We start from the raw sequence: 15,862 nt of genomic DNA, 5'->3' as shown, positions 1-15,862 counted from the left end.
TTAATTAATTATTTAGGTTAACATAAAAATTGTTTAGTTGAGTTAGTAGGTGTTTTCATTGTACTTCGTCGAACATTTTTAAATATCATACTTCATAAAAAATTAAAAGATAGATCTTTGAATTTTTGTGAATATTATAAATTGAGTTAATTAACGATAGTTATTTAAAATTAAAACTATATTAAAAAAAACCCAGCACAGTGGGGGGGATGTGGCATAGTTGGGTCAAGTATAATGATATCTGATAGTGATTAAAATCAATATGATAAAAAACGCTTCGATGCAAATCTATAGTGTTTAATTTTAAAAAATTGGTGGATTATTCAAAAAGCTACATGATCTCCTATTTCCTTATTTATATCCTGATTACAAGGTTTATGATTTATAAGTGTAATATATGAATAAATATTTATATTTATATATATAAATGGAAATGGTGTTATTTAAAAAAAAAAGTATATTGTATGAAAGAGAGAGGTATATAAATAATATTTCTCATGAAAAAGTCGTATTGATCTATACATTTTTCAAAAAGTTATAGCATAATAATAAAGTTAAAAATGTAAAATATAAAATCAAAAATTTTCACACAAAAATAACATTTGGTAGCCATTTTTACCGTGAAGACAAAATAAAGTCCGAAATTATATATAAAAGTGTCAGACTTTCTAAAACACTTTCAAAAGTTAATTTTTTGTGAAAAAGTTGTTATAGATATATTAAATTAAAGCTAAGTTAATATACTTTATTATGGTAGAAAAAAAATTCGGTCTTTATTTTGTCTTCACGGTGACTATGAGAATTATATCTTATTATTGTCCTGTGAAACTTAAAACCCTAAAAAGTTTTTTTATTATAATTACAATATATATTTATATTACCAATGATTATCAATTTCTAACTTACAAATAGAGGTCACGGTGATGGGATCATCGATTTTCAAAAAAGTTATAGGAATCTAATCTAAATCGGATATATTGCTGCACTAACTTTGAATTTTTTCAAATGAGAAAAATTACTTTGAAAATTAAACCTACCTTAAATAGCCTTTTTTTATTATTCAAAGTCGTTGAAAACTGTGGGTCTGTTTGTGACGCGTGTGTCTCTAGCATTCGGAATATAAGGTTTGTTCCTGACTTTTTGCATTTTTTAATATATTCATAGAACATCTTGCAAAATATTTTATTTTATAATATTTTAGAGTTATACTTTTAAAATATTGTGAGAATGTAATTCGCTGCCAAAGTATATTCTGAGAATATTTTTATATATTCTAGAAATTTATAAAAAAAATTATTATAAAATATTATTTTATACATATTATTAAATTATAATTTAGTATTAAAAAAATATTAAATATTTAAAAAACACAATCTGATAAAAATAAATTTACTTAAAAATATCTCATTTTTAATTTAATTTTCATTCGACATACAGGTTAATTAAATTTAAAGAATTAGCGGATTATTCAATAAAATAAAAATAATATTAACATTTTTTATTATTTTGATTCTTTAGAACATATTTTTCTCAAATTATTAATCGTGAAGTATATTTATGTTCATCCCTTATATTATACAAAAGTGCCAACTTTAATTTTTCAAATTGCAGCTTACATAATCCACTAGTTTAATTATTAGATAATCTAATTATGTGGATAAAAATTAGTGGAAATTTATTTATTATGATAGAAAAAAAATATTTTTAACCTAAGATAAACCGTTTTATATTATATATTATAAATATAACAAGTAATCTTGAGTCGTTTATAAAAATGTCAACAATGTAATTTTATTATTTCCAGTGTCCAGATTATATTTTAGATTATCTAATAATTATATCATTATTTTTGTTTTTTTTTTACTAAAAATAGAATCAAATTTTATATTTTAATAACTATTTAAAGAGTTACAAAATCATTATGTATATTGTGATTAATTGAATCGCATTAATTTAGAACAAATTTTACTTAATTAGAACTTTTAATGGTTTTCTATTTGTATTGGTATTGGAGGCTCTTCATCTATTTTTTTAAGATCCAATTCTATATTCATAAAAAAGGTATAAAAACATTAAAATTATATTTTAATTAAATTTTTTTTCTTATATACCTATTTCAAATGATTTGTATGATATTGGTATAAACGTTTCTTCAAGGAATGGATCATATTTAAATCCAAGTTGAAAATACTTCTCTACAATTATTGTCTTAATATAATTCTTAATTTGTCCTTTTAAGAATTTGAAAAACCCTAATTTTATGTTTTTATTAATAATGGCATTATATTCTATGTTCCATTCCTTCCATAAAGAACTCGTATTAAAAGTTACAAATTCACAATATAATACAGTGTCATTATATAATTTTCCCCCTATTTTTTGATAAAATTCTTCTATAGTATTCAATGTCCAAAGGTATGAAGATATATTATTACGTGATAAAGTTCGTTCGTTTAAATTGTCAAGAATATTTCCAATTTTTCCTAAATTAGGACTTATTTTGTAGATATTTTTATAATATGCCATAGGTATTTCATGTAGTAAATCCAGAGCATCCATAGCGTCTTTCAACAATGTAGCCAGTGGAGAAATTAATAAGGATATTATATTTACGAGTTGTTCAGTGCAAATACATCCCTTTTTAATATCATTTTCTTCAACAAATTTTTTCCGACACACTTTTAGGACATTGATAATAACTAATAATAGATCATTCATAACTTTAGAGTATGTACATCCAAGATATATAGTCAAAGCTCTTATTTTTTGACCACCTTTAGTACGTTTTGTAGGTATTTTAATCAATTTTTGAAGATAATATACTTTTCTATAATATGTTATGGAGATCAAATCATTTAAATTTTTCCATCCCGAATACCTTAACATCTTATCTAACTGATCTACTGTTTCTCTTAATGTCGTCTTTGAATTTGTATACATCATCACAGAAAATAATACAAAACTAAACGTGTAAAGTTTTAATAAAAACATTTGGAAAATTCTTAATTTTATGTATGACAAAATTTTTTTAATTTAAATATAATACAAAAAGTTTCAGTTGACCCGTATATATTCTATGCAACATTTATAAATAATAAGATAAATATTTGTAATAAAACATATGTCGTGTTTTAATATAATTTTCTACCATGTTTTTAAGTTTAAAAATATATTACTAACATTTGTATGACATTTTTTTTTTTAAATAAAGTCTAAAAAAACAATAAATATATAATTAAAACAGTTTTCAAAAATAATTCAAAATTGATGTTTTAACATTTTTATACTCATCGCTATAATTAATATTTATTTATTTTTATTTTTTTTTATAGTTCATAGATCAATGCAAAGTTAATTTAGTAAATTTTACTGTGAATTATCTTTATGTCTGTCGCCATATTTACTCAGCACTCACGGGACTGATTTTTTTCAGTAATACGTCGAAAAATTACAATTCGACTCTATTTAAAGAAAATGTCCTTCAAAATTAAAAATTTCCCTCGTTTTTTAATGAATTTTAAAATTTGTAAAAAAAAATGTAGAAAATGTATTTTTATCATTTTTAGTGTTATTTTTAACACTTTTTATAATTAACTCTTTTTTTTTTTTTAATAAAATTACATTATTATATTTTAATAATTATTTGGGGATTTACAAAATTGTTATGAGTATTGTAATTAATTAAAAAACATTAATGTAGAATAAAATTAATTTTATTATAATATCATCTGGTGCCTTAATTAATGATTTAGTATATAAGAAATTCAATTTTGTAAGGTGACTTTTAACCTACGATATTCCTAAATTTTTATCTAGACGACAGGAGAAAAATGACTAATGACAAAAATATCATTGTTTGCGCTTCATCTCTAGTCTATATATTCAATTACTTAAAACTTATAAATTCTTAATATATTGTGAGAATGTCATATTTGCTGCCAAAATATATTCTAAAAACATTATGGAAATATTAAAAATTATTCTGGTTATATTTTAGAGATTTTTTAGTATCTAAACAACTTTAATGCTCATATCATTTAAAAAAATGAAGAGAAAAAAAATTAAGGGGTTCTCTCAGAGAGTAATAGGATTTGATATATTAAACTACAGAATTCCTAAATGTAGCCTTCTAAGTATATTTTATGCTTAAAGGTATTAATTTAAACATGTTTACTTTATTATGATATTTGTATTGTCTAACAAGTTTTTTGCTTAATTAAATATCAACGGTTGAATAAATGAAAACCTTAAGAGAGAACGAAAGTTAGACAAACATTATTTTTGTCTTATTATTAACAATTAAATTGTAATTCTAAAGTTTTAATTCATATATTCTAAATAATAATGTACCCGACATTTTAAATAGAAAAAGATAATAATTAACAAAATTGTTTTCTTTATGACTTTTTCTTTCTAAATTCTTATTCGTGTTATAAGTTTTTAGTTTTTTTTTTAGTTTTTAAGTGAACTAATATCTTTATCATTAGTATAACCACCCTTAGATGTACTATTAACTCCAAATAAACCTATTTATTCTAAAAGTAGAATGTTATTTACGAAAAAATTAAAATCCTGTGTTTTACTATTCAAAAGTGAATTACGATTTTTAAAGACAAAAATAATTTTCTTATAACACAAACTGCATTTTTAAAAAAAAATTGTTTATTTTTACAGATATTTACATGGCTACTGTCTGTAATTTTGACGGTTTTTGGACAAGTATATGTTAATTCTTATATTCCATTCAAGCCTATTCCTTATGGCTATCAATATTACCAACCATCCACATCTGAAATCATCATACCACCAGCTAAACGATATCTTACCGGTTATGATGTAATCAATAACTATGAACCTGTTGAAAAACACGAATATAAATATTCATATTAAGTTTGATTTTTTAGTGTGGAATAAAAGCAACAAAGGTTAAAATAGCGACAAACTAATTTTCTAGTTAAATATCTGTCACTGTAAAAATGTAATTTTGTTTGTTAATTTAACTTGAAATTTTAATACTCAAGTTAAAAGATCGTATAAAATTTTTTAGGCCATTGTTGTGATAATAAAATGGTGCATATTGGTATTATATTTTTATCGTGAAAATGTTCATACAGCTGTCTTTAAGATTATCTAATTTATAAAAAAATATGATTGTTAAACTATGTATTATAGGGTACGTGGGACTTAATTATATTAATTATGTTTGTATATTACATATAACATTAATGGAAAAATAAGATTTATTTAATATTTAGTGTAAATTTTAAGCATTATTTACATTTTGTAAAACTGAAAATAAAAATTGAATGATTTTATTTAAATATAAGGTTTTTTTATTACTTTTCAAATAGCAATCAACTATTTAATAATAAAAGTTAAAACTACCTAATTAATAATAAAATGAATATTAGTCATTTTAAATCCCTCCCTGTGGGCAGGTAAAGGGTCAGATTTCTGAAAAAAATATACTAAAAGATAAGTAAAGACACCATGCATCTATAAAAAAAATTATATTGATTTGGTAATTTTTAAAAAAGTTATGGCAGTTTTAAATAAAAAAAATTGAAAAAATGTCGAAAATTAGCAATTGTTTAATTTGTAATTTTTTTGGATATTTTCCCCATTTACGGGGAACGAGAGAACTTTTTTAAATTTTTGAGGGTAATGTCTTCGACTAGTTACGATTTGTGATCTTTTGACGTATCGTTGAAAGATATCAGTTCTGTGAGAGCTGAAAAAAAGTGGTAACAGACAGAAAAAAAACATATCATAGTAAAACTAATACCTTCTCAGCTTCGCATCGAAGCTTATAATAATTTAAAACTAAAAATATTTAACTTAAAAAGTCACAAAAAAATTACTAAAAAATCAACGATAAACGCAATTATATAATATCTATTTTGTTACTATTTGTAATTTTTTTTTTTTTTCTTAAACTGTACTTTTAAAAATGTTTGACAATTAAAAAAGGTTTTGTTTACCTTTAGATTTTATTAAATAGGCATTTATGTCTTCGTTATACACATTTAATTTATAAATTTTACATTTTATTATTGAAATAATATGAGTACAACTTTGGGTATATACTATTTTATAAATTACTTTAACAAATAATGATGTTGAAATACTGTCTTATTAGTCATTGTAAATTGACACACTTTAATTGTAATACAAGATCTAAAACTTATCAATTAAGTTGTATTACATATTTTTAATTGTCTTTAAATATTTAATTTTTACTCTAAATACCATTTATTTAAATTATACAGAGAATTATATAAATTGAAGTCTTTGTTTACAAACTCTTGAAAAGTTGAAAAAATTACTATTGTTAGAGTATGTATTAAGTTGTTTTTTTTAAGATAGTTATTTAAAAATAAAATTATTATTATATTTTTATTTTACTATATTAGTAGAAAATTTCCATGTGTTGAGTTAACATGAAGGATTTCGTGCTACAGTGTAATCTGTTTGGAATGTAATAGAGTGTAACATAGGTCCCTAAGTATAATTATATTATTTCAATATAATTCTGATAAGATGTAATTTTAATGAGATTTATTTAGCATGCAAGAAAGGTAGTTCTGACTTGAAATTTAGGCTTTATGCACTAAACAAAATATCTCTCTCACTATATTTCTTAGAAAAATAGCAGCTATGAACCTCAAAAATTCTGGGAAAAAAATTTGTAGTACGAACTGAAAATATAGTTTTTGAAGTGTTCTTCTCTTTAAAATGCTCTTTAGTTACAACACTTTTTATTTATTAAAAACAATTCAATTTCATGTCCAAATGTATAAATATAGGATTGCAATTAGTTTGCTTTTATTCGTTCAAAATAAGTTAATTCAAAAGTATACGAGATATGTTAATGAATAGATTAAAGCATATTTAATTAATTTATAAGATTTTTTTCTTAAAAGTCCTAATAGTATAACAAATTAATTAAATTACCTCTTTTTATTCAATACTTTCACTTAATTAAAAAAAAATATATGTTTACTTTCTTTGATAGTACATTAATACTTAATATTAATATCAATTCTAATCGACAGTGCAATCAAAAAATATAAATTATAGTAATTTATAGTAGAATGGCAGGTATGAGTTGTTGCCCATCATTTTTTTAAACACAGTAGTGTATTTAGAGGAAATTCAGGGGAGTACAACCCTACTCACCAATGACATAAATGTCTAACGCATATGATTTTATTCTATAGATTAAAAATATTAGGAAGGCTAATGATGTATTTTAATATTTTCTCCCAATCCTATAATATGTATTTATATAGCAATACTTGTAATTTTCAAAATTTTTGTGAGACTAAGACTCCATAAGACTATATATTTTTGTTAATACATACATACATACAAGTGAAACTAATATAAGCATGTTAAAAAGCCTAATAAAATATATTATTTTAAGAAAAATCGAATGGCTAGGAATAAAAAAATCACTCTACATTAATGACTTTCTTTTTTTAAGTGTATTTTAAATATTTAATTTATTTTAGAATAGTTTCATGTTGAACTTATCGATGTAAATTCATAACCTAAATAATAACCAAAATTTTAAATTTAATCTTCTGAATTTTTAGGATTAATAGTTTTTTTCATATTAATTACTCCCAATAACTCTTAAATCCTTATACCCGACAATAATGAAGCTAAGTCTAATATTTTCAAATAACGGGTATACATTTTAGTGAATTTAAGTAAAATTCAGAATTTAAACTATGAAAAAATTTTACTTTTACTCTTTCTATTGAATATCACACCCTAAATACATTTTTTTAAAGAAATTGTCTTATCAAACTATCAAATGATTTAATAAAAACCTCCAAATGCCAAATAGACATTTTGTAATGTTTTTTTGAAACAGAGATAAGATAATAAGCTAATAATTGTTTAAGTTCATTAATTTACAAAATAAGTATTTCACAACATAAAATAATATATGAAACACATGTTTTCATTTTGAAAAAATAATTTATTGTTTTTAATTGTTGTCTAATATTAATTAAGTTTTTCTGTTTCTTTATAGTTTAAGAAATAAATTATTAATTTCTAATATTAATAATATTTTAAGTAAATAATTTGGTACATTTTACAAAATAAAACCAATATACAAAAAGGAATATCAAATCATTAAAAATACTATAAAAATTAAATCTTAGAAAAATGTTTAATACAATATAATTGTTAATGTAATAATACATTTTGAACTAGTCATACATACAACAAAATATCATATGTATATATAAAATAATATGCAATTATGGTCAATGTTATTCAACTGCAACTAAGAAGAATCACTGTCCTGAAACAAAAATATAAAAATAAATTTATAATATGTATACTTAAATATAGATCAAAAGTATTTTTAAATGTTTGAATAAGTTTTTGAAAATTATCAATTTAAATTCTAAAAAATAATTTTTGGGGATATATATAGTGTTGTTAAGTGTTAAATGTAAAGTATTTAAGTAAAAATAATCACTAATAACTATTGTTTTAAATATAAAACCAAAATTTAAAATTTAATGAACAAAATAAAATAAAATAACATTTGAAAAAAAATTTGCTTTGGTTGAAAACCATGTTTTAATTTTAAATTTATACTTAAAACATATAGCTTCTTGGTTATAAGAAAAAAAATTGATGATTATTTTAAATAATTCTCATTTTTACTACAAATTTTGTAATTTTAAATAATTCTGGTAAAAAAAATTGAATACCGTAGGATCACATTCAGCACAATGCCATGAGTACCCTCTCACTTTAGGAGATTTTTTTACTGGGGGGTCTAGACAACAAAAATGAAAGTTTTTACTACACTCATCACATCTATAATAAAAAATTAAAATAAATCATTATTTAATATAATTTATGATTCTATTGATTTTGAAACATACTGGACCATGGTAGCACTCGTACCAATTATTTTACAATTATTACATTTTGGTGTAACTTTTACGTCATTTGATGTAGTAGTTATTCTAAGAGGTTCAACACTCTTTTCTTGTTTAAGTTTTGTAACATGAGATGTATCATCGATTGGTGATGCAATAAGCAGTTGAGATGATGTAGTTTTAACTCCGCTGGCACTTGGTACAGATTTAATCTAGTAATTATTAGATATGAATTATTGAACACAATAAACTTATTTAGAAAAATTACATACAAATAACTTAATTCCTTGTCTAGGCGGTTCAGAAATTGGACCATTGAAAGGTTCTGATTCTTGAATAATATTATTTTCTCTATGATGCTTATGTTTTCGCTTTCTAGATTTTACACGTTTTGTAATCATCTCTGGAGAATATCGTTCTCTGTGTCTCTCATGGTGTTTCTTTTTTTCTAAAAATTATAAAATAATATTTAAATTTAAAATTTAGAATAAAAATTGATATGATAATTAAGTCTTTTAATCTCACTTTGAGTACCACTAGGTTTAATTAATTCACTAAAGTTGCCAATATCCTAAAATTATTAATTTCAATCAATTTTTAAATTTTATTTTGTTAACAAATATTTTTTAAATTTACAGGCTTAAAATTAAGCTGTAACTTATTCTAATAAATAACATACTTCATGTACTAATGAGGAAGACCTATGACTACCCGATATTGATCTTTCTCTACCACCATACCTCAATCTTCTAGGAGCATTAGGATCAACAGAATCTGGCTCAGAATTTGAATTGCTATTATCACATTCACTACATTGCCTATTCAGCACATGATTATATTAAAAGTTTTAAAAATATTAATTGGTTATAAGTTAATAAAATACCATCCAAACAGTTTTGTTTTTTTAGGCATTCTTGTTAATGGTGGATTTAAACATCCCAAATGGTAATACAAGAAGCATGTATCACATTTTGCAAGTAAATGCTGGTCATTACTGCGAGCACAAATACCACATTTGTTATTTAATCCCAGAGGAATTTCATTGTCTACGAAAAAAAAAAAAAATTCTACATTATAGGAAAAAAATAAAAATAATATTTTCTCTTATAAGAGATAAATAATAAAAAGTGTATTTTTAATGTAGTCCATAAAACATTAAAAAAAAAGTAACACAAAATATTTGTTGGATCATAAGTTATTTATGATGTCATGTATGTAAATAATGTTATAAGATAGGGATGGGCAACTTAAAGTTACTAGAGGGCCAATTTTTAAAAAATTAAAATCTAGCGGGCCAGAGCATAGAAGGCAAAAAAAAAAGGTCATTCAAAATGTACATTTTAATTAGCATTTTTTTGTTTATAATGTAATAATACAAAAAGGGTTATTAAAATAATTTAATTAAATATAAATAGATATTTGTTTAGTTTGAGTTTTGAGCATGTGTAGCTTCTAGTGACAACGCGGCAAAATCGACTTCTATCTCGAACGAAGAAACACAAAGTAGGTGACTTAATGTTTCATCTGTAATTTGATTTCTATGTTTTGATTTAATATGTTTCATGTTTGAAATGTACATTCACAAATGTAAGTAGTCCCAAACATGGATAACATTTTTAATGCGAACTCTCGTAAAAGTGGATATTTTAGAATAGGTAATTTTTTCCAAAAGCTTATGTCAATCTCTTTTGTAGATAAACTTTAAAATTGTATGTTGCAATTTGAAAATGTAGCGCGGGCCAGATAAAAATGGCTCGCGGGCCGCCAGTTGCCCAACCCTGTTATAAGATGTAAAAACTTGGTGGACACACACACACACGCATGTGTGTGTGTTTAGTAGTGTATTTATAATATTTAAAAAAGATTGTGCACTTAAAAGTTGATTTTTGCAAAAATATCAAGTATAGTATCGCTTTAAAAAAAAATAGTAACTCCGATATGGTCAATATTTGATTTTTGTTCATATTGATACTCATCTCTAACTAAATTAGTTATAGCTAATTGGGAAAAATTGGTATGTATGACATTTTAAAGTAAATATTATGTTTTAAAATAATACACAGCTATTAAAGCATTGTTGTTAAAAATTTAACTACCACTAGCACAAACTTTCTAATAAAATAATTCTACCTCATTTCAGTTTTTAAGTTAGGAAATTAATTCAATATTGACAATAGTAATAAAGTAAAAATAATAATTTTATCATAGAAGATTTATAATTTTAAGAAAATAAACTAACCTGCAGGATAACAATCTAATTTTTGGTCATTAAAAAGCATGTTTATATCAGGTAATTTAATACCAGGATTACCAAAGTGTAAGATATCATGGTAAGCTGAAATACAATTTTTAAGTTCTGAATGTCTTCTCTTCTGTTTTTCATTAAGTTCTGATACCTTAGATACATAAAAATTATTCATTATGAAATAGTAAAAATATTAATTGTTAAATAATACTTCTTTATATTTTTCTTCTACAACTGATTGCTCATTATGAAGTTTCATGTTTTGTTCAGTGAAATATTTTAGTTGTTTTTTTAATTCTCCTAATCGAAGGTTTCTGTCCAAAAAATAGCTCACAAATTCTAAACTAAAATTAAAATACAAATACTTAGTTATTCTAAAAATTAACAAAGCTCTTTTTAATTTATTTTTGGTAATATCATGTATCAGTATTAAAAAAAAAATAATAATAAAAATATGTCTACTAATATCTTTATAAATTAATTTTTTTACTCAGTGGTTATGCAACTAATCAAAATAAAATTTCTAAAAGAGAACATTAACATTTTAACTTATTTTTAAAAATAATAACCTGAATGTTGGAGGTATATGCCATTTCTTTGGAACATCACGAAGTGCTTTGATGTGACCTTCAATTGCTTCATAAGAACTTAAATTCACACCCATTAAACTAGCTTTTAACCAAAGAGCTCTACATGCTGAAGCTGATGTTGTTATAGATCGTGGTATTTTTGGTTTTACTACTAGAGGAACAAAAATAATTTATTTGAAATAAAATAAGTTTCATCAATTTTAACAATTTAACTCTATTAATGTACTTAATAAATGTAGAAGTTAATAAATTTGTTACTTAAATCTTTTTTAAATTGATAAGTCACTACAGTAAATATATTTTACAATTTTATATTATCATGTTACGATTATCTACAGAAATAAATATTTTTCCAGCCCTCTTTTATTCAGTATTCCTAAAAATGTCATCAGATCTTCTATTACAAGAGTGTTAACATACTATATAAGTAGATAAATTTGTACAGTTTATTAAAAACTTTTGGAATAAGTAAATGAAATCAAAAGATATAAATATAAATAACGAAATATTTACTAATTTCTGGTTTATAAATGTTTTTCTGTTGATAGTATTTAGAACGTAATTTTTCTAGACGTCTTTGATTTCGTAACCACGTTCCTGACTTTTCAATTGCTTGTTCTTCTCTTAGGAGTTTCATTTGTTTAGTACGTAATTGAAGTGCTTCCCAATTTCTTTTTCTTTTTCTAATAGAAAAATATGGTACACATAATAAAGATATTTAGGAAAATAATAATTTTTAGAAAAAAAAAATACTGACTTAGCTATGAGTTTGTCAACATGCAATTTACAATGAGCATAAAATGGGTCCGATTGATCTGTGTCTGGACTGGTAGCTTCTGATAAAAAACCTTCTCGCTGTGCACTGAAAGTAGAGCATAGAAATTCTAATCATTTAATTAAGTACAATATATTTTAAGTAATTCATACCAAGTAACATGAAAATTTGATCGACATAATCCAGCATCACAAGCTATTGTGACACCCGTACACATAAATCTCATATCTTTACACAAAGTACAACTTTTAGCACCCCATCTTGGAGAAGTATTTGGAAACAATATAACTTTACTAAGACTAGTAACTTCACCAAATGTAATACCATGTATATACAGAGCACAAACTAAGTGCACCCATTTTCCACTGTCCGTTTCCTTAAATATACCACCTACGATAAAATATTTAAAATTTTTAATGGTACATTAATAAATTTTTATATCCTCAACATAACTTCCTAGGATTGATGGTTGGTGATCAAAATAAATGGAAATCATGCATAAAAATAGGCACAGTACTAAAATAGAACCCACAAGCCAAGGTGTTGTAGAGAAAACCTTAACATAAGATCACTGCGTACTTATTATTCAGACACAAACTGCATCATTATTTTGAATGCTTAATATAGGTTGATTAATAATAACTTACCAAAATTGGGACACAGTTCACAAGTAGGGTTATCAACACCTGCCTTACATGCTTCACAAAACCAAGGTTCCATGGAACATGAAGATACTGATGAACTAATACTTCCAGAGTCATGCACACCATAGCAACCTGATCACCGATTTTATATCATTAACATAATTTATATCATAAAGAGAATAATATATTTCAGTGATGGGAAATATAGAAAAGTAATTATCAAACTATTCAACATATATTAAAGAAATATTCGATAGTTACCTAATATATTCAAATAGTTTTTTGAATATTTGATAGTTTATGCCTAAAATATACTATTCGGTTGTTTAAAAGCAATACAAATAGTTATTTGATAGTTTAAAATATTCGAAAATTACCATCACTAATATATCTATAATAATTTGAATATTAAATACTATTGGACAATTTACCTTCATGAACTGATATTCCACAGTCATCACAATCAATAAGTTCATTAACATCATCACTAGCATCCCCTAAACAAATACTGCATATATGTATTTTATCCACAATTTCTTTTAAATTAACCTATAAAATATTTATCAAAATTATATTACTTCATCAACTATTTCTAAGTTTGAAACAAAAGAAAATTTGAAATACTTTTTTGGAATTATACTGAATAGTAGTAACTTCATTTGAAGTATTAATTGTTGATTCATTATTTTCACCAGAAATATTATCATTATCATCATCACCATCTTCATCATCATCATTTTCACCTAAAAGTTATATAATTAAATTGTTTATGCAAAAGGATTAAAAAAAAAAATTAAACCAAACCATCAGAAAAATCAGAGGCCACATCAGAATCAGATCCACTATTTATAACATGATCTTCTATTCGAAAATCACTATCAGATGAACTTTCACCAGCTATATCATCTAAATTAACTAATTCTGGATTAGATGGAGGTTTCACTTTTCTTTTGTTGGGATCACGTTCCACTAAAATTAAACATTTATTAAGCAATTAATAAAAAAAAAATTTTTTTTAACACTTATGACGCTATACTTGGTCAGGGGTAGCAATAAGGAAGTTCAACTCAGCCACTGCTTCATGATCTTGTCAAAAAAATTAATTAAAAAACAGTTTTTTAGTTTGTTGATTGTATATGGGTCCTGTTAAAATTTGTTCAGGGTCATTTTTCAAATCATAATGACCTAAACTTGGGTAATCTTTGTCAGGTAAATTAACAAAATATTATTTTAAGTATATTTTAGTGTTTCAACTTTATATTATTGTATTAATAAAATTTTTTTTTTGTAAAAATTAAAAAAAAAATTATTAAATTAATTACTTTCAAATTGATTTTTAAATAATTCTAATCAAAAACTTTAAAGAAAATTTAACGTTTTTTAATTAAAATATAATTTGATACATTAAAAACAAATAATTGGGTTACACAATGAAAATGAAAATTGTCATTTTATTTATAACAGCTAATTTTAAGACAAAATAAAAAAAGCCGGTTAGAGATTTCAGTACGTTATTTTATAGATCTAATACACTATCTAAAGAGTGGGGAAGGGACAGTGTGAACGATAGTTATATAGTAAGGCAAAACTTATCATATTTTTAATACTTACTTTCATGAAGTACAAAAGTTAAAAAAAAAAACAAAGAAAAAACAAATAGTGTGAATCAACTAGTTTGTTTGTTATTTTATAATTTAAATTACATCGTTATTCTTAATGAATAACGTCAAATTATAAATTATTGATACAATATATAAAAAATTTCTATCTCGTTATACATTATGTCCATCACCAATCACCATTCACCATCATTCATTAATCAGCAAACAACTATGAAGAAACGCCGATACAGTATGACCACATAGATGATAGTTTTATAAGAAAATAATTTATATTTACATATAATAATGTACTTTAAACAATTATTGTTTAAAGTATTGAATTGTATATTAGGGTATAATTTAAGGATTTTTATCGGCTACACGAACAATTTCTAAATTTCTAAACTAGCTAATGCGAGTGCACCATCTTTCACTCCCTAACTATTTGATTATTTTACACTACATTAATTATTTTTTAACCTGACCATGATTATATATCATTGATAAATAAATTAAGCTATCATATAAACCTAAGAGTTATTTAAAAAAAATTTTTTTCATATTAATATTAAATTATAATAAAACTTTTACAATCACAATATAAATCATTTGTTAAATTAGTATAGACACATTATATTATAATTTGATAGAACTAATAAAAATTTGATTTCTATCATTCAATTTTTAATATTTTAAAAATATGAAACTGATCATACTCAAAAAATAAAAGATAAATTTTTTTTAATAAACCATACGATGGAATTATCATTTAAATGATAATTTTCTAAGAAAATATATTACCTGGCTACAAATAACTCGGCACAATCGGGGAGTCTAGATCGGGCTTAGTTCTTACAATTCTCTCAAAATTACTACAATTACGTGTAAATTTATATAGTAATATTTTTAAGGAATGAACAATTAAGTTAGATCCCTCAAAATATTTTGTTCAAATTACGCCTCTTAAATAATTGTTTTTTTTTTGTGTTCAAACTTTGAACAGCGTGTTCAAAGTTTCATAATAGCGTATTATGATGATTTCATGGAAAAAAATTCACTCAGCACTAATTGNAAAATTTGATTTCTATCATTCAA

General features: G+C 23.5%; 2 protein-coding genes and 2 long non-coding RNA genes across 10 annotated transcripts; 1 reads left to right on the top strand and 3 right to left on the bottom strand.

Annotated features, from left to right (window-relative positions):
- Nucleotides 1–666: 666 nt before the first annotated feature.
- On the bottom strand, nucleotides 667–3,070 carry LOC126905302 (uncharacterized). Of its 2 annotated transcripts, XM_050684871.1 has the most exons (3): nucleotides 2,112–3,070; nucleotides 1,970–2,044; nucleotides 667–1,273 (listed from the first exon to the last, which is right to left on the bottom strand). In XM_050684871.1, the coding sequence occupies exons 1-2, from the start codon at nucleotides 2,989–2,991 to the stop codon at nucleotides 1,983–1,985; spliced, it is 942 nt and encodes a 313-aa protein (XP_050540828.1). In that variant the 5' UTR covers nucleotides 2,992–3,070; the 3' UTR covers nucleotides 667–1,273; nucleotides 1,970–1,982. The 2 variants fall into 2 exon arrangements, with proteins under 2 accessions (XP_050540828.1, XP_050540827.1); XM_050684870.1 differs by lacking the exon at nucleotides 667–1,273 and having other exon boundaries at nucleotides 1,433–2,044.
- A 779-nt stretch (nucleotides 3,071–3,849) lies between these two features.
- Nucleotides 3,850–6,078, bottom strand: LOC126905306 (uncharacterized). Its single transcript, XR_007703938.1, has 3 exons — nucleotides 5,982–6,078; nucleotides 4,683–4,855; nucleotides 3,850–3,950 (listed from the first exon to the last, which is right to left on the bottom strand). It is a non-coding gene; the product is annotated as an uncharacterized LOC126905306 (long non-coding RNA).
- An 85-nt stretch (nucleotides 6,079–6,163) lies between these two features.
- LOC126905305 (uncharacterized) lies at nucleotides 6,164–9,805 on the top strand. 2 transcript variants are annotated; one of them, XR_007703937.1, is made up of 3 exons: nucleotides 6,164–6,336; nucleotides 6,414–6,497; nucleotides 9,551–9,805. It is a non-coding gene; the product is annotated as an uncharacterized LOC126905305 (long non-coding RNA). The 2 variants fall into 2 exon arrangements; XR_007703936.1 differs by lacking the exon at nucleotides 6,414–6,497.
- On the bottom strand, nucleotides 8,167–14,970 carry LOC126905295 (PHD finger protein 14). Of its 5 annotated transcripts, none has more exons than XM_050684857.1 (19): nucleotides 14,778–14,970; nucleotides 14,203–14,309; nucleotides 13,971–14,135; nucleotides 13,791–13,909; nucleotides 13,598–13,715; nucleotides 13,170–13,298; nucleotides 12,675–12,912; nucleotides 12,505–12,609; nucleotides 12,261–12,430; nucleotides 11,727–11,898; nucleotides 11,369–11,501; nucleotides 11,152–11,308; nucleotides 9,796–9,958; nucleotides 9,592–9,730; nucleotides 9,438–9,483; nucleotides 9,185–9,360; nucleotides 8,916–9,124; nucleotides 8,739–8,847; nucleotides 8,167–8,320 (listed from the first exon to the last, which is right to left on the bottom strand). In XM_050684857.1, coding segments are annotated over exons 2-19 (2,367 nt in total). In that variant the 5' UTR covers nucleotides 14,204–14,309; nucleotides 14,778–14,970; the 3' UTR covers nucleotides 8,167–8,302. The 5 variants fall into 5 exon arrangements, with proteins under 5 accessions (XP_050540814.1, XP_050540815.1, XP_050540816.1 ...); XM_050684858.1 differs by having other exon boundaries at nucleotides 14,203–14,252; XM_050684859.1 differs by lacking the exon at nucleotides 14,203–14,309.
- Between the last annotated feature and the right edge of the window lie 892 nt (nucleotides 14,971–15,862).

Source organism: Daktulosphaira vitifoliae, unplaced genomic scaffold (genome assembly GCF_025091365.1).
Source record: "Daktulosphaira vitifoliae isolate Bord-2020 unplaced genomic scaffold, ASM2509136v1 Scaffold_4, whole genome shotgun sequence".
In the NCBI taxonomy this organism is placed as follows: domain Eukaryota; kingdom Metazoa; phylum Arthropoda; class Insecta; order Hemiptera; family Phylloxeridae; genus Daktulosphaira; species Daktulosphaira vitifoliae.
The sequence above is the reverse complement of the archived record's forward strand: the minus strand, read 5'-3'. Positions and strand labels throughout refer to the sequence as shown.